General features: G+C 35.8%; 1 protein-coding gene across 1 annotated transcript; it reads right to left on the reverse strand.

The window, feature by feature from the left end:
• Positions 1–3,381: 3,381 nt before the first annotated feature.
• Positions 3,382–7,048, reverse strand: LOC115425923 (C-C motif chemokine 19-like). Its single transcript, XM_030143796.1, has 4 exons — positions 6,879–7,048; positions 5,315–5,438; positions 3,837–3,951; positions 3,382–3,668 (listed from the first exon to the last, which is right to left on the reverse strand). The coding sequence occupies exons 1-4, from the start codon at positions 6,940–6,942 to the stop codon at positions 3,636–3,638; spliced, it is 336 nt and encodes a 111-aa protein (XP_029999656.1). The 5' UTR covers positions 6,943–7,048; the 3' UTR covers positions 3,382–3,635.
• Positions 7,049–18,569: the final 11,521 nt, after the last annotated feature.

Raw genomic sequence — 18,569 nt, forward strand, 5'->3', positions numbered from 1 at the left:
CTTCCAGACTTTCTCGTAATAGTTTTGCTCATAGTCATTCTCTTCTTTCCATTATAAACAGTCTTTATGGACACTCCAACTATTTTTGAAATCTCCTTTGGTGTGACGAGTGCATTCAGCAAATCACACACTCTTTGACGTTTGCTTTCCTGATTACTCATATGGGCAAAAGTTTCTGAAAAGGTATGGATAATAGTGTTAGGTATGATTATGACATCAGTATATGTTTGGTTTCAAAACAATTGGCGCAGTGCCTACTGAGAAAAAACAACTAAATGTTCATTGTAAATTTTGCTTCCCCACCCTGTACATAATCACTAAATTAAACATAGGAAAATACCAGATTTTCACTGAAAAAAGGAAAATACAGAGAATAATGTTGCAATAAATGGTGATAAGTCACTTAAGGAAAGTTAGATAAAGAAAAAAATTGCATTGGGTCTTTATCGGTTAAGTTCTTAAATTAAAGATTTCTTTTACAAACAAATTGGGGCTCTATCTAGGCTAGTCTGTATGATGGCATTTCTTTAGAATGGTCTAATGAGGAACAGATTTAGAAATGTCATTTATTCTCAGAACCCTTGAGTTATATTATGATAAAATTATGGATTGTTTTGCACAGTGGTGCAAGTAAACTTATCCTATGGACCTAGTTTTTGTGCCCTTAACCTTAGCCCTATCAACCCACCCGCAAGCCGAAAAAATTATATTAATATTCATCTACTATAAAATATAATAAATCAGGACAATGGATGTTTTTTTTTCAACTTTTGCTCAAAGTTTAGACCCTAATGTTAATAAAAGTACATCAAAAGTGTATTTTAATGCAAACTTTAATGTTCAGACATGATTTTTAATCTTTGTGGGGTGAAATATACGCTATTAAAAATCTCCGACACAAACAATTAATTTATGCATATCATTGTCAATCTAGCTGAAAAAAAACAGGCAAGGATAAAAAATTCTAATTTCTCTTTTAGTTTGTTACAGTTTACTCAGGCATAGTAATAGATACAATATTTTAGACAGTGGGAATAGATTCTGTGAGGTCTGTAAATGTCCACAAACACCAAGAACATCCATATGAACCTTATTATTATAAGTATTATAAGTAATTCTTCATTTACTGTGGGTATGTCTTTTTAGGCGTTTTTCCCCTGAAAATATGGTCAGGGTTAAACAGGTTAATAAAGCTTAAAGAAATGAATGAGTAAAACTGTCAAGCATTGTAGCCATTTTGCAAGATATTGGAGGTGGAGGAGAGCGAGGGCACTGCAAAAAAGGGGTGTCTAAAAACAAGATAAATACACTAAATCTGAGGAAAAAGGTACTCCAGACAAGTGAAATATCTGTCCATGCAGCAAGATAATTTCACTTGACAAGATTTCTTGAATTAAGATTGTTAAATTTAGAAATCAGCATGTCTACAGATGTAAGAATACTTAAAATAAGACATTAACACTTAAAACAAGATAAATTATCTAACACTTATAAATCTAAGTTTGTTTTTTTTTAATCTTCGTAAAAACCAAACAATTTGCAGTGGGGGCACCGAGCTAACATTAACCCACTGAAACACACACCATTCTGCTTGTTTTACACCGAGTAACATTAGCTGCTCCATAAATGTAAATACATACAACTGTATTTGTTTTCACCATATCAGTCTCACTAACTGACAGCCCATAGCCTATAATGCAAAATGAATTAAGGTGAACGTTACACTGTAAGCCCGGAATTTGTATTTGCTAAACTGCTTTAATTACAATGCACTTAAATGAGTTAAGTTTTATGATGTTACTATAAAATGTTCAGTATATTCTACTAATTTGTAGACATACACTACTAGTCAAAAGTTTGGACTCACCTGGTTTTACTTTATTTTCATGACTGTTTACATTCTAGATTCTCATTGAAGGGATTGAAACTATGAATGAACAGATATGGAATTCGGCAGTTAAAAAAATGTGACATAACTCAAAGCATGTTTTATATTTTAGATTCTTCAAAATACCCACATTTTGCTTTTATTACTGCTTTGCACATTCTTTGCATTCTCTTGAAGAGCTTCATGCAGTTGTCACCTGAAATGTTTTCCAAAAGTCTTGAAGTAGTTCCCAGTGATGCTGAGCACTTGTCGGCCATCTGCGGTCCATCTAATGCCATTTAAATGAGAAGGTGAGTCCAAACTTTTGACTGGTAGTATAGTTGAAACTACGAAAAAGTTTAAGTTGAATGGAATTAAATCACTAAGTTTTAGTCATGACCACACCTTTTTATCTTCGCATTGCATTGTGGGTATTGGGCATGTTGTTGAAAATGTGTTCTTTTTCTGTGCAGGGGTTCAGCGGGGTTGTGCTGTTAGTGTTAATTTGGATTTAATGTGTGTATGGCAGTGTTTATTGGCCTTTTTGTGTTTGTTTTTGTATTTTTGTAGAGCTGCACTGTGAGTCAGAGCCAGAGGAAGAACAATGGATTTACTGTTCATCTACAATTGCTTCTGCATAGTGGAAATTATTATGTGTTATCAAATTAAAAGCACTTCTTGTTTTTGCAAATGGCGCTGAATTAACTTCAATTCAAGTTGCAATATGGTAAGTTTAGTAATTTTATAACTATTACTGTTGGGGTTAGGGTTTTAAGTTTGATTGTCTTAAAAAAAAAAAAAGTTGTTTAATCAATGATAAATTAATCCGGCTGCAATTGAGAAAGTTAGTCAGTGTAACCTAAAATGCTGAGTTGAATGTTTGGATAGTGGGGTTGATTTTACAACAGATTTAAAGTACAAATAACTTGTCTGTTAGTGTTTTCTACTTAATAGTTTAAGTTCAATACTTTTAGCATTAAAGTTGAACCTACTTAAACCAACTGATTAGTCGATCATTACTCAAATCATTTAAGTGCAATCACTTGCCTCAAATTTTTTGAGTAAACTCTACTTATCCAGGGTTACAGTGTAGTTAATGTAGCTAACTTATACTTACAGGGATATTGTATTAGAACAACCGGTAAGGGTCAGAATCTTCAGATTTCTACAGTCATGCTATCCGGTTAAATATTTGATTGAAGTTTGTAAGTTCTATGTAGATCACAGGTGTCAAACTCCAGTCCTCGAGGGCTGGTATCCTGCATGTTTTAGATGTTTCCCTCTTCTAGCACACCTGACGGTCGTTATCAGGCTTCTGCAGAGTTGGATGATAGGCTGATCATTTCAATCAGGTGTGTTGGAAGAGGGAAACATCTAAAACATGCAGGATACCGGCCCTTGAGGATCTGAGTTTGACGCCCCTGATGTAGATGATTGGAACCATTCATATCTGGTGTTAAGCATTAACCTGTAACACACTTCTGTCATGAAAAAAAAAAAAACACACCCATGAGTTCAGAAAAATTGGTTTTATTTTGCAGAATGAATGCTTAAAGGTTTATAAAAAGGAAATAGTGCTGCCTCTTATTCACAGTTCCATGCTATGCTTCTGACACAAAGTCACATTTGCTCACTTCTATAATCCTTGCTTTATAATTCTAGCACATCAAACAATTACAAATAGCACACAGTATAAAAAGTTTCTCAATTGAATGGGTTTATTCAGTGGTTTGATCCCTCCTTCTTCAGTCAGACATCCACTCTGCTTTTACACATTCTGCACTCCACGGCAAACCCTGGGCTGTTGATAGAAAGATATTTTGAAAATGAGGCAAATAATTGAATGAATGTAACACTGTTCATGTCATCACACCTGTGCTTTTTATGTTTTCTGGCTGTCTGTGTGCCTCATACTCATTTTGATACAAGAAAATCATCCAACACTTGGCCTTTTTAAAGTGAAATATACCTTGTGGTTGCGTTTCTTGCAGAATTTCTTCAGGTTGTCCACATGGTTCATTATGTTTTTCACCCATGGTTCATTGTGAGGCACACAGAGCGTCCTCTGGTGTCTGGTTAGGAGGCTGTGGAGAACCAGAGGATGTAGGTCAGACTGCGTGTGCACATGTTAATATGAGAATTTGCAGAGAATCGCATGGTTTAGTCCCTTTTCCACCAACATTCCCAGGAACATTTATTACCAAGTATTTATTCTGGGTAAAAAAAATTCCAAGTAATATGTGTGGTTTGTGTTTTCACTGCACCTCAAAATTCAGGGAAAGTGATTCAAATTGGGCTCAGTTTTAAGTCACAAACTAAATGTCCTGCTGGATTTCTTTTGAGCGTATTTGCCAAATAATCCAGACAGATGATTCAAATGAACTTGTAGGAGAGAGATGAATACGCTTCACTTCTTTGGCCAGTTCTTCTAGCCTCTCCTCTTTTGCTCCATTTTATGTATATGTTTATGTTTACGCATTTGGCAGACGCTTTTTTCCAAAGCGACTTACAGGGGAAAACCAATTAAATCACTCAATCAATCAAATTTTATTTATATAGCGCCAGATCACAAAAAAAGTTATCTCTTGACACTTTAAATATAGAGTTGGTCAAAACCAGACTCTAAGCCAATTTACAGAAACCCAACAGAATCCTCCATGAATTTTCCAAATGATCCAATCACAAATGAAGTGAATTTAGTCGAAACAAATTTGCAGCCACTGGCTTAAACATAGCTCCACCAGTCAGTGTTCTTCAGCACACAGACCCGCCCCCAAGAATTGCAGGGAAGTCCCACCCCTCTACTGGGAACTTGTTTACTGGGTGATTTCAGTGGAAGTGCACTGAAGTTTTTCAAAAATATCTGGTAATGTTAAAGCTCATGGTAAAGATCCTGCGCTGGAAACAGGGCTCTTTAACCCTTTCATGCATAGTGGTCACTCCAGTGGACAGCTATTCTACAGCTGTTCTCTTGTATATTCGTGGATTTTGTTTTTTACACATATCTTTATTAAAGTTTTAAGACACTACAAATCTTTTCTGGCATTAATTGGTAACATTATGTAGATCTCTCCTGAGCATAAACCCCCAGAATCACAAGCCCTCCCCTTAGTTTTCACACAATTTATCAGTAAATACATGTTTCTGTGCGTCAAAAATTAAACGTGTGGTGTCCAGCTGAGTGGACATTTGTGCAACTTCATGAAAAATACGCTCATAATAATTTTTTTTCTCTATTTTTTTTTTTTTTTTTATATTATTTTTATTTTACTTTTTAAATTTATTTTTCAGAAGAAAATTTTCAATCGCATTGTTTTTTTCATGCCTAAAGAGGAATAAAAAAAACTCTGGAAAAAAAATTTGATTAAGGTTCTCATAATTCGTGCATGAAAGGGTTAATGTCTTATCCCATCTTTTCATCCCATTTCCCACAGGAGGTGAACTTACACCATTGCATTGATTGCACAGCCGTGACCACTGGTCTGGAGCTGGTAATGCACAATAGCAGCTTTGTCAACCTCCTTGTTTTTGACCTCCAAGCAGCAGTCAGCAGGCATCTCTGCATCTGTCCCTGGAAGACAGGAAGACATCAGAACATTCTGTAAACAAACAAAACGCATCTGGAGGAAACCCCCCCCTCCCAAATAAACAATTAATGATTTACAAGAACAACTCAGTATGAACAACCCCCCCCCCCGCCCCCCCCCAAAAAAAAGGCGTCCTGTACCATTCTGTGTAGAATACAATATCAAATGGCTTTACTTTAAGAGTTTTGTTGCTACTGCCAATGTATGGCATTGTATGTGAACAATGAACCTCTAAATCCTATGACCTACATAATACAACACCTTAAAGAAGGCGTGTTGGAATTTATAATGTTTATCCAACAATCTACTATGTCTATAAAGAACTGAAAGTGTTTCATACATAAGTGATATGGAAAATAGTTTAAGAAGCCACTGCTAATTAGAAAAATTCTATATTAAATCAACCGCTAAGCCCACGATTCTGTCATTTATTGGCTTTTTATGGACTGTATTTGTCTGAAATATGGGAGTGGTCATATTCTGCTCATTATCTGGTCATCAGTTGAGGTTTTATAGCAGGAAAACTTAAAGAGAAAGCTGGTTTGAACTGGAAAAAAAACAAAAAACAAAACATATTTCTTTGTATCAAACTATGTGAAAGCAACCACATTGATAAAGTTTCCTCCTCTGCATCAGTTTTTGTCATATTGACATATTCATTCATTTATTTTATTCTATTACAATTACAATAAGTATTTTATTATATTAAAAAAATCTTAAAGTATATATTCTGTTTTGAACAGTAGATTATACAGGTATGTACACCCGTATTTCCCAAAAATAGGCTCATAACTAAAAATGTGTCACACACAAGGACTTATGGTGCATTCAAATGTACCTTGTAAACTGTGAAGTCCATATTCCAACGACCACAAAGACATTTTTTTTTTCAGCAAACTACTTTCTCAAAATCTGAAAATTATATGTTTTCCTCTTTCACCTGTGTTTAAATAGACACTTATTCTATTAAATATCTTGTGTGTTAAAATCGTCAGATTACTCAGCAAATCAATATTTTTTAAAGAAAATTATTAGAATTATGATGTTTTTGATTTTTAAGACTCAAGAACAAACTGGAAAAGTCTGGAACCCATGCTTTTCATTTTTTAGAGACTGGGTCTTTTTTTTTTTTTTTAAGTGTAAAAGTTGAATATGTGAAATTTTAAATTGAACAGGTTTATATTGTGTAACTCCTGCAGCTTGTTTTTTGTTTGTTTGTTTGTTTGTTTTAATCCAAATCTGTGCTGTAATGTCAAACAGGTCTTTTTCAACTGTAAATTAAGTTTTTACATGTGATTTACATGTGATATATGCCTCTAATACAGCATCTATGTTTTTAAGTCCTCACTGCCTGGGAAAAACAAGACGATATTTTAAAAACACTAAAAGATGTTCTGTAAGTGACGAACAGTGTTTAAACTCACCTGTGCAGAAGAAGGTCACAAAGAGGATGCAGATGAAGACTTTGGCATCAACCCACAGATCCATGTCTGAACTCTAGTTGTCTCTTATTTCATGAGATGAACTGGAGTAGAAGATGCTTACTCTTCCTCTCAACACCTGCAGTGGCAAGGGAAGTTCCAGGAATGTGCCATTTATATCCTTATTTTAGACTTTCAGTTTCTATTTGTGTCCACTCCCCCCATGGTCAGGGAATATCCGTCAAATATTATTTGAAAGGGAGCGGGCAGGCAATAATAGAGTTAAATTTCATTTCCTGGCTCTTGTCTGGCTGTGAACTGTGCTTCTGTCACCACTGGGTAGACACACACACACACACACACAAACACACACACACACATACACACCATCAGAGTGAGTCAACACTCAGAGTACCACTGAATTACACTGACGTAGTCGATAACATTCAAGTAACTGTTATTTATGTCAGTATCTGTTGGCAAGTTCCTGACTCAGAACACTCATACATGTTGTAAAAAAACATTAGGCGAGACAAGTTGGAAAGAAAGTAAATGTTCATGTTCATCTCTAAGCACTGACTACGTTTACATTAAGCCAGTGTTTTTGGGACCCCACGTGGGGCCACCTGAAATTCAAATGGGGTCGCCTGAAATTTGTAGTGATTCATTTAAAAAAAAAAAAAAGTACTAATATAAAAAAATATATGGTGAGTTGAGAGCAAGGTTATTATCGTTAACGAAATGACGAAAACTAGGATTGAAAAAACATTTTTGTTAACTGAAATAAATAAAAACTATTATTAAAAGAGGGGCGACACGGTGGTGCAGTGGTTAGCACTCGTGCCTCACAGCAAGAAGGTCCTGGGTTCGATTCCAACACCAGTTGACGGGGGGTGGGACCTTTCTGTGTGGAGTTTGCATGTTCTCCCCGTGTCTGCGTGGGTTCTCTCCGGGTACTCCGGCTTCCTCCCACCATCAAAACACATGCACTCATAGGTTAATTGGTTAATCTAAATTGCCCATAGGTGTGAATGTGAGAGTGATTGTTTGTCTCTGTATGTTCAGCCCTGAGATGAACTGGCGACTTGTCCAGGGTGTACCCTGCCTTCGCCCCTATGTAGCTGGGATAGGCTCCAAGCGACCCCCGTGACCCTAGTGAGGATAAAGCGGGTTCAGAAAATGAATGAATATAATTAAAAGAAAAAAACAATAACTAACTGAAACTGTATTGTGTGCTTACAAAACTAACTCAAATGTATAAAAGTTATGGATAAAATTCCCTTCGTTTTCGTTTTTCTCAATGTCGGATTGATACGAAATAGATTTATTTCACTCCAGCAATTTTATTGTTACGGAATTTTTTTTTCTCTACTGCTGGTGGATAATGAAATAGAGACATCTGCTGGCCGACAATATTTTATTTCTTTGCAAAGAAAGGTCAGTTCTGCACACGAGTGGCGTTTGTGACGAAAAGACAAAGAGCTTCTCACAAGGTCCACCTTTTCTAGGGTAAATCACATTTGCAAGTGACACCTCCAGTCTCCTCAAAGGGCCTTTTGGTTGAATGATGAACTCATGGCTTTCACAATCAGTCACCTTTTACCTTGCAAGAAAATTTACACACACAGTAGGGGAATTTAGGTAGGGAGACGGTAAAGTTAGCATGTAGTGGGGGTATTCATAAAATTAGCATGCAGTGGGGAAGGGTGATCAGGAAAGGAGACGGGAACAAAGAGCGGAATCAGATAAAAAAGTTAAAATTCCATCACGTTATCTGCTGTCACCGTACAAGACTTTACTTTACAGTCCGTCACTTGTGGTTTCCAGTCGTCTTCTGGTCCCCACTCTACCTGGAAACATGGAGACTAAAGCAGCAGAGTCCTGTATGAGATTTATGTGAATAATGACAGAGAAGAAGGGAAAAGATATGAAAAAACTAATACTAAAACTAAACTAAAACTAAGCATTTAGGAAAAAACAAAAACTAATAAAAACTAACAAATCTGCTCTAAAAACGAGTTAAAACTAACTGAATTAAAAAAAAACAAATGTCAAAACTAAATAACACTAAACTAGAATGAAAAATCTAAAACTATTAGAACCTTGGTTGATAGAGACAATCACAATCCATAAAAGACATGACAGACTGAAGCACTGTGGTTCTGTTTATCTGTCAAATGTTCATTGTGGTCGGTTTCAGATGCTGCAGCTCTTTAATAATTCATAGTTTGAGTTCTTGTTTGTTCAGTATTAATTGTCAGCCTTGTAAATCCAAGCTGGACTGACTGTACATATCCTGACCAAGGAAAATAACATTCTCACTCTGTGCAGTAATCTACACCTGGCTTTTCTGCCTCTGTCCATAATAATATACATTATATAGACTAAATGTCGTCTAAAATTAGCATTTATTTGCAACATAGTTTAGCAAACGATTACATGATCAAAAACAAATAAATTTTTGCAAAAAAAAAAAAATCTCCATTTTGAATGTCTGGGGTCACCAGAAATTTATGTTGTTAAAATAGGGTCACAAGCTGAAAAAGGTTGGGAACCACTGCCTTAAGTAGAATAAACCATATAATGAATAATATAACATCACAATAAGAATAAATGTGCAATATAGTTCAACCTCATGATGCTTTTTTTTCTGTTTATTGTCTATTTCAGCTTGTTTGTTCTCTTTAAAACTGGTCATCTTACGACATAATTTGTCTTTTTATGTCATTTTCATCTTGTTATGTCTTTATTATGCTTGAGGTAATGTCATGTCGGTGCCTGAACACACACATACACCATTAGTGAGTTACAGAACACATCAAGACAGATGAACAAATGTTTTATGTGTCTTCAGGGAGAAATCAGAACTGTGTAGCCTTTTGGCTCTGTGGATGCCCCTCCGGGGAGGTGTTTGGTTGTTATCCAACTGGAAAGAAACCAGAGAGGGATTATATCTGTCAGCGGTTCCAAACACTAAAAAAGAGGTGGACGGAGAAGAGGTCTGAGCTAAAGAAGTAAAGTTGTTTTGACAAGTAAATGAATGGGATCAAAACTCAAAAAACGCTTTCCTTTTGACAGTTTAGAGTCGTTTACTGCTTCATTTATTCTCATATCAACAGTGAGTGAATTCACACAGATGAAGTTAAATGACACATGTTCAAGTAAATAGAGCTGAATTTTCCTGAACTGAAGCTTCATTTCCTTAATTTCGCTGCAGTTAAACATTGGTTCCACTGTTTCACACAGATGCTTATTGTGATGCACATGACGCCAGGATCAACACAGAGTTGTTTGTTAGTTCCATCTGCAGTTGTTAGTATTGTCATTTTCACTCATCATTTTCACATTTTTGCAATTTTTTTCACCTATTCAAATATTCGTTTAATCGAATTGCAGAAAATAATCAATAGCTGCACACAAATATAGTAAGGTATACAAAACATTTTAAGGTTCTACCGCTTCATTTAGTCTTATTACACTATTACACTGGGAGTCATAAGTTTGTCATTTTCAAACATGTCTGTTTCACATTTGTAATATTTTTTTTCCACCCACTCAAATAATCAGTTGATCAAATCAAAGAAAATAATTGCTCAATTAATCAGTTACAAAAATAACCAACAGCTCCAGTTGTTTAAAGTAAAGAAGCACTTTCTTTCATATGGTGGAACAGAGGAAGCCAAAAGCAACAAACTCTGCCATCTCTGAATGTTAACGATGAGATGAACTCTGACGACCTTTGTTAGTGTTAATGTTTAACTGGAGTTCAGTCACAGGCTGTAAGAGCTAATGGTGCGTTTACAGACACAGTTTCGGTTTCTTGTAAATCATGTCTCGGACATCTTCTCAATCTCATTTGCTTTGGACTTTCCCTACTGAAGCACTTACGAGAAAGGAAAAAAACTTGATAGACAAGAAGTAATCTGGAGGCAAAACAAACAGTTGTCCTTTCCAAGAATGTGGGATACAGCCAAGTTTACAAGGAGCGAACATGTTTGTGCAAATCCACCACTGACTGGCAGGAAAGAGCTGCAGTTTCCCTGAGGCACTTGTGAAAACGCAGATTATCAGTCTGACACTTCTTTTGATTCCAGCAATTTCATTTTGTTGAGACTGTTTGAATTCTATGGAATATGAAAACATTTTATAGATTATGATTACCAGAGGTGGAGAGTAAGTACTCAGAAGGCTAAGGAGTGTTATAAATGTGTCTGGAAACTGAACGACAATGAACAGGTGTAGGTGCGATCCATGAGTCCAGGTCCTGGTTTGATTTGTATCTTTTTTGTGTAACGTAACTAAAGACACTAATGTGAAATAATAATTTTTTAAAATTAGTTTCTTAATGTTTTCTCAAGAAGAACCCCTGAAATCAATTTAAACAATCTCTATTAGTATTATAGTGTTATTTGTTTGCAATTTGTTTGCCATGTTGGATCTTTGGAGCCAGATATTTACATAGAATAGGTAGAACTTCAGGGGTCAGTGAGCTAATGCTAAGCGTTACCTTACTGATGAACCATCAGACCACTCACTTATTGGAGGTTTCAATGAAAATAGATGACACTGAACAGTCCTTAGAAAAAATTATTCTGAATTCATTGTGGGTTTGAGGGAGTAAGGGCTTTTTAGAGCCACCCAGTGGCTGTTAGTGGTCCTGCAACTCCAGATACTTCAGCATTGGCTTCATTCTGGATCCAAGGTCCACACCAATTGATCAGATTTTTTTTTACTCTTAAAATTGTTTCCATGTCCCATTTTGTGTACTATCTCTTGTGTGAACAAAAAGCAAAAATCCCTTGAAGTGCGCATCAAAATTTGCTTAAACTAACAGGGTTTTCTTTCTTTAACATTTCCATAACCATCCTCTAATAGGAAACTCTGTGTCTAAATTTATAGAAATGCATGTACTAATAGAGATAAACATCCCAAAGTGCAGCATGAAAAGCTTTGAAAGAGTAGAAAAGGTTTAAATGTGATGATTGTAAACTGTCAAGAAGAGCAAGTCCAATATTTAAGTTAAAATAAGATTTCACAGTTAACGGCAACAAAATACATAAAACAAAGTTTAGAGAAGACCAGTACAAAAACATACAAGAGTGAAACATGAAATATATAGAAGAAAAAAGAAATCTGTTATTTCAACAAATTTTCATATACATTTACATTAAAATGTACATAAGCTATTTACAATATAGTTGCACATGCATATGACAAGGTTCAAGGTTTGAGTTGCATTTTAGTGACATTAAGGGCAAAAATTCAAGTTCTTGGTTATGGACTGAAAATATATCAGTTTAGGGTCAAATTTTCTCAGGAATCTGAATCTGAAATCATTTATGCAAAATCTCAGGTTAAATTGGCCTCATCATTGACAGAGCAAGTCCAAATCTAACAAACTGGTGGGCAGGTTCAAAAACGAATATGAAAATTTGGTTGTAAAAAAGAACTTGATCCCAATTCAGGAAAGTAAATGGGCCTAAATAATATGAACTAATTGTAGCCCATGTAGGTGGGCAGAATTGATTAAATCTTGGAGGCTAGATATTGAAAATTGAGTGAATGCAAGTTTTTTTTTTTACAATGGTATGTTGTTTTTTTTCACAAACTAAAAACTGATGGGGGTAGGGTTAGTAAAAGTAATGATTTTACTTATCTAATACTTATCTAAGTGCTGGAGAACAACTCAATGACTTGCACGTGTTTTTCATAGGTTGAATTATCCTGTAAATTATTGTTTGTTGTAACTGTATGAGGTAACTGTATGTTGTAACTATGTGTTTTGTTTCATCCTGTCTCTTGGCCAGGACTCCCTTGAAAAAGAAGTTCTTAATCTCAATGGGATCCTTTTCCTGGTTAAATAAATAAAACAAAATAATATTAGAATATACTTAATTGTTGGGTAATGCTTTATTCACAACAGAAAAAGAAAGAGAATGGTGTAGAATACATACAGATTTATAATAATATCAACTCTACATAAAGAATTATAAGTCAAATTCTTACCTAGAAGCCAAAAAATCCAAACTAAATTGTCCCAGGACGTCTTCTGAGGAACTGGCTGATCTGACGTCATTGACTTTGAACTGAAATCACTGAAACTGATCCTCATTCAAAAGGGCATACCAGAAGCTCTTCTTCTAAGGTTAAAAGGAAGCAAGTTCAATGAAAATTTGCAAGCAGCAACAGGATTAAAATGGGTTTCCAAATCATTTAATTATTTGTCACTGAAAAAGGGTAATTTTTGCCCGCTTTTCAGCAAACATCATGTAAAAAGTCACACAAGGACAAGTGAGACACATTTTTTGATGTTATATTCTGAAACTACACAATTTTTCTAATAAATTAAACACAAGACACTGCGGGGGGGGGGGGGGGGGGGTTCCTAAAAATATACTAAATGTACAAAAAACACAATCATTGTAGACATTAACCCAGGGCCACCTTAACCTAATGGTAGGCCCCGGGGCTGAGGGAAGTGTTGTAGGCCCCCCTGTCCCATCCTTCAAAATTACAAGCTCATTATAAAATATAATATCTTGGTAATCTACAACAGCGAGTAGATTGTAACCAAGATGGATGGAAGTTTGACTTCATGATAAAAATGATAAAAAATATTATCAACGACCATCAACTGTCGAGAAAAATATTTATTTAACAGCAGTAACAGATGAAACTATAAATTGTGAGAACCCATACACCTGCACATAGGCGTAAACTCAACCGCATGCACTTTAATAATTCTGACTCTCGATCATGCTTTTCTCGTGCCACTTTTCTTTTGTGGGCACCGCTCTTAAGTTTCTTCTTCCCCGACATTTTGTAATTGAACGTGACCTCTTGACACATGGGGGGCGGGGCTGGGCTTACCAATTGGGATCAAGAAGCAGCTTCAGATGTGCGTACAGTATGTATAAAAAGATTGACAGGAAAACTGACAAATTACAAATTGATGTTAGTTTATATGCTTGTCGAGTCCATAAAATGATAGGCCCCTTAAGTCAGTAGGCCCCTGGGCTTCAGCCCTGGTTAGCCCGTGCATTAAGGTGGCCTTGCGTTAACCCTTCAGAGTCCCTGAATGCACCCTCACATCCAAATCACTAACAGATTTAAGCTGACACATCATCAGACAGAGCCTCGCTGAGTCTTCATTTCAGCTTGTGTGAAAAGTGCACATATCAAAGTAATACTGTGATGTCAGTAGTGTTGAAAGGCCAAGTAAAAGCAGACTTATGAAACACAATAAAAACAGAATTTATTGTCATATACTGTCATCATGTTTGGTGCGGGAAGAGGCAGTAAAAGTGGGCGTCTAAGGTGGAAAGGTGAACTACATCAACCAATCAGATGTGTGCCATCTTGTGACACCTGATTGTTTTTATTATAAACAGGTGTATATAGTTTTCTGAATGGTACAGATGGTTCATTAAACATGTTTGTAGCATTATAGTTTGACACCAAACTGTTTTGTAAATAGTTGTATATAACTTTGTGTGATTTTAGGTTCAGTGTGTTCATACAGCATGTCAAATTAAACAAATAAATGTAAAGGCAAGGCAAGTTTATTTGTATAGCACATCTCAGCAACAAGGCAATTCAAGATGCTTCACACAGGACATTGAAATACAACGACAAGGGGGAAAGAAACACATTTAAACATTATAAAAGAAACATGTAAAAGGTGATTAAAAACAGCAAGAAAGAAAAAAAGACATAAAATCAAAAATAAATAAATAAAATAAAGTACAATGAAAACACACACATTAAAGTAAGAGTTGCAGTGCAGAGTTTTGAAAGAGAAAATCAAATTTAAAAAGTCAAAAGCCTTTTAGTCAAAGGCAGCAGTGAACAGGTGAGTCTTTAACCTTGACTTTAAAGAACTCAGACTCTCAGCAGACCTGATATTTTCTGGTAGTTTGTTCCAGATATACGGAGCATAGAAACTGAACGCTGATTCTCTATGTTTAGTTCTGACTTTGGAAACACAGAGCAAAAGTAAAGTCACACAGGTGAGGTTGTGCTGAAGAAAATGACACCAATTAAGGCAAAGTAAAGTGTTTTTTAACCCATAAAGACCCAGTGCTACGTCTGTGGCTGTTCCCAAATGGATATTTCTCTCTAATTAACCTTTCTTAAGTGATTTATCACCATTTATAGGTAAATGGACTGCACTTGTATAGCACATTTTATACACCTTCATAGTGCCCAAAGAGCTTTACAAAGCCTCACATTCACCCACATACACCAGTACAGGGCAGCCAAACCCTACCAGGAGCAATGTAGGGTTCAGCGTCTTGCTCAAGGACACTTCGGCATGTGGACAGTCAGAGCCAGGATTCAAACCGCCGACCCTTTGGTCAGTGGACAACCCGCTCTACCAACTGAGCCACAGCTCTGTATTTTGCTTTTTTTTTGTGTGTAAATCAGCTATTTTCGTATATTTAATTCACTGATGATGTAGATGGTCAAAAACGCTCAGACTAAAGTTGATGGTTATTATGTCTGAAATAGAGAAAACTGGAAAAAAGTGACTTTTTCAGCAAAGATGTCAACTGAATGTAAAAACAAGTGTGTCCATCCACTGTCATTGATCCAACTCCATGGGTTTTACTGGTGAATCAGTGTTGTAGAACAGGGGTGTCAAACTCATTTTGGTTCAGGGGCCAGTTTTAGCCCAATTTGATCTCAAGCGGGCCAGACCAGTAAAATATGGACTTAATAACCTATAAATAATGACAAATACAAGTTTTTCCTTTTTGTTTTAGTACAAAAAATATTTACATTTTACAAAAAGGATGTGAATAACCTGAAAAAAAAAAATTCATTTGAAAAATTAGTGCAATTTTAACAATATTATGCCTCAACTTATTATTTACACATGTACATTACACAATGTTACATAAACATTTGGTAACAGGCAGAATATTGTTAAAATTTTGGAGTTTGGAACTAAAATTTGAACAATTTCTACAATATTCCATCTGTTATTATTAACACAACTACAGATCACAGTGGATCCATAAATGCACAAAACATTTAGTAACAACAGAATATTGTTAAATTGCACATTTCTGGTTGTTCATCTCTGTTTTTATTTATGTATTTATCTGCATTTTATTGTGAAAGAGTAGTTTTGTAAATGTAAATATTTTCACAGTGTAAGGTTATTTTTTTCTCTTAAACTTTTTCCACATAATTTTTTACAAAGAAAATTTGGAGTGGCCATTATTTATGGGTTATTGTGTTGTTATTTTTATTTGAGATCACGTTGGTCTGGATGTGGAACCTGAACCAAAATGATTTTGACAACCTTGACTGTTCAGGTTAATTTTTGCTCTTCATCCTGTGGGCTGGAATGGAACCTTTGGCGGGCCAGATTTGGCCCCCGGGCCGCATGTTTGACACCTGTGTTGTAGAAGATGACGGTGTTTCCACGGTAACTAGAGAGGCTCTGAACTTCCAAATAGGTCATATCTGATGACCATGACAGGACGACAAACTGTATTTTACACCAATTATGTATTTTACTCCATGTATTGATAGGATCAGTGGATCAACAGGAATTGAATATTTTAGATTAATAGATGATTTTGGTCACCAGGGGCTGTTTGGTTTTTTGTGGGTTAATGAGGAATATAAAGGCAAAATCCAAAGTATTCAACAATGACCAACGTACAGTCCAGAGGAACCACCAGGCTGGAAGCTGCTCAGAATGGGTCAGTGTTGCATCTGTGCTTCTGTGCTGTCAATAATATGGTTTTATGGACCTGTATTATAGTATACTGTGGTTCTCTGTAGAGGTGTGTTCTTTTAAATGGGCTCTCACATCTTTCTGTCACTTTCATAGAGACTGTGGTTATGTGGTCTATGTTTGTACATGTGTGTAGTTTCATATTTGGGTGGTGTTGCTACTTGACTTTGCCCGGTCGGGGTCATACCATCTGAACCAAGGCCTTTCTGCAGAAGCCTGGACTCACTTTGTGCTCTGTGTCCTTTGGTTTATGTCACACCCAGTGACAGTTGATGAGTGTAATTTCCAAAGAGAGGAAAGTGTCACAATACACTGCCCCTCCTGAGGATCCAAGGTTGTGAAATGTAGTTAACAAGCCTCCAGTAAAGTTTGGAACAAGGCCCAGACACGCTATTAAAGTGTTCTTTAAAATCTAAAACTCACACAGAACAAAAAGCCAGAGGATAGAATAAAGGATTGGGCCGGTATCTGTCACTGATGCCAACTTTGAACATTTGTTGCTAGATTTGGCAACTTTTCAGACTACCCTAACAACTTTTTTTCAAAAAGCACCTAAGAACAAATGTAGGTACTTATCGTATCTCATCTCACCTCACCTCACCTCACCAACAATAGATACTTTTTTAACTGAGGAATTGGAAACACAGGTTTTTTTTTTATATATATTACATTTATAACATTTACTGTTACTCCCCATTTGTTAAACATAGGTGTGGAAAATGCAGCTACTTCCTGTCACCAGTAATTTGCAGTAGTTTTTGGAGTTTAAATGAAATCATACTCCATGAAACCTCCATGAGGTAACTCCAGCTCAGCCGTTCTAATCACACAGTCCAATTTTACGTCCTGTTTAAATCACAAGACTTTTTCTTTCTTCTCTATTTGACACTTCACTGCTGCCGCAGGCTCTTCAAACCATATCACCTGCACATTTTCCCTCTAACCGTGTCCAGTTATCTGATTTATGCTTGTCATGGTTCATGCACTTTCATTCTTACCTCTGATCATTCAGATCACTGCCAAGGATAACAAGATGTTGGTATGCAGTGCACTTCAGTTCCCGTATCACCTGTACAACTGCTACTGAGCAGCAGCCGCTCATATCCATCACATCTATTATCCTCAGCACATTCCTGACCAAAGCAACTCAGATGCCCCCGTATCTATCTGCCTGAATGTGAGCACTGGAACATAATGCAGATCCAATCCGACTTTATTTGTAAAGCTCTTTAAAACAACCACACTGGACCAAAGTGCTGTAAAGAAAAATAAAAAACTAAAATAACAGAAAACAGTAAAATACAAGAATAGATTAAAAGACATAGAACAACTGTAAAAAAAAAAAAAAAAAAAAAAAAAAAAACAGCATGAAGTGGCAGAGGAAGGCAAATAACAATCATGTAAATGTGCTTAATATGTAACTTGATTGTTCAGTATAAGTCCACTGTGTCCAGATGAAGTAATACTTGATGTCATCATTTCATTTCATCATTATTATTATTATTATTATTATTATTATTATTATTATTATTATTATTATTATTATTATTATTATTATTATTATTATTATTATTGTTGTTGTTGTTGTTGTTGTTGTTGCAAAAAAGGCATGTGTACCATCTCTTTCTAGTTTGAGAATGAAATGTTTAACTAGATGTTAAGTGTCAGTAGAGAAGAAAGGAGGAATCAAAGGAGGTGTGACATTAAGAAAAATTCTCTGTTTATTTGTCTTTAGAACAAGCACAGACTTTCTTGCGGTAGCCGACTACCCTCTGATTCTACTTTGATGCTTTATGTACCTGACTGCAGCTTTAATGTCCAGAGGTGAATATTAGATAACCTCTAATAGCTCACCGTTACATCTGAGAGATATCAGAGAAGAGTTACAAGTGAAGCTTTACATTTAACATATTTATGTATTGAATAAAGAAAAACACCAGTAA

Source organism: Sphaeramia orbicularis, chromosome 9 (genome assembly GCF_902148855.1).
Source record: "Sphaeramia orbicularis chromosome 9, fSphaOr1.1, whole genome shotgun sequence".
Taxonomy (NCBI): domain Eukaryota; kingdom Metazoa; phylum Chordata; class Actinopteri; order Kurtiformes; family Apogonidae; genus Sphaeramia; species Sphaeramia orbicularis.

Coding starts and splice junctions, on each gene's coding strand:
- LOC115425923 (XM_030143796.1), bottom strand. CDS start 6,942: ATGGATCTGTGGGTTGATGCCAAAGTCTTCATCTGCATCCTCTTTGTG. Junction 5,439..6,878: donor TGTGACCTTCTTCTGCACAG/GTGAGTTTAAAC, acceptor CCTGTCTTCCAG/GGACAGATGCAGAGATGCCT. Junction 3,952..5,314: donor TGTGCAATCAATGCAATGGT/GTAAGTTCACCT, acceptor GGTTCTCCACAG/CCTCCTAACCAGACACCAGA.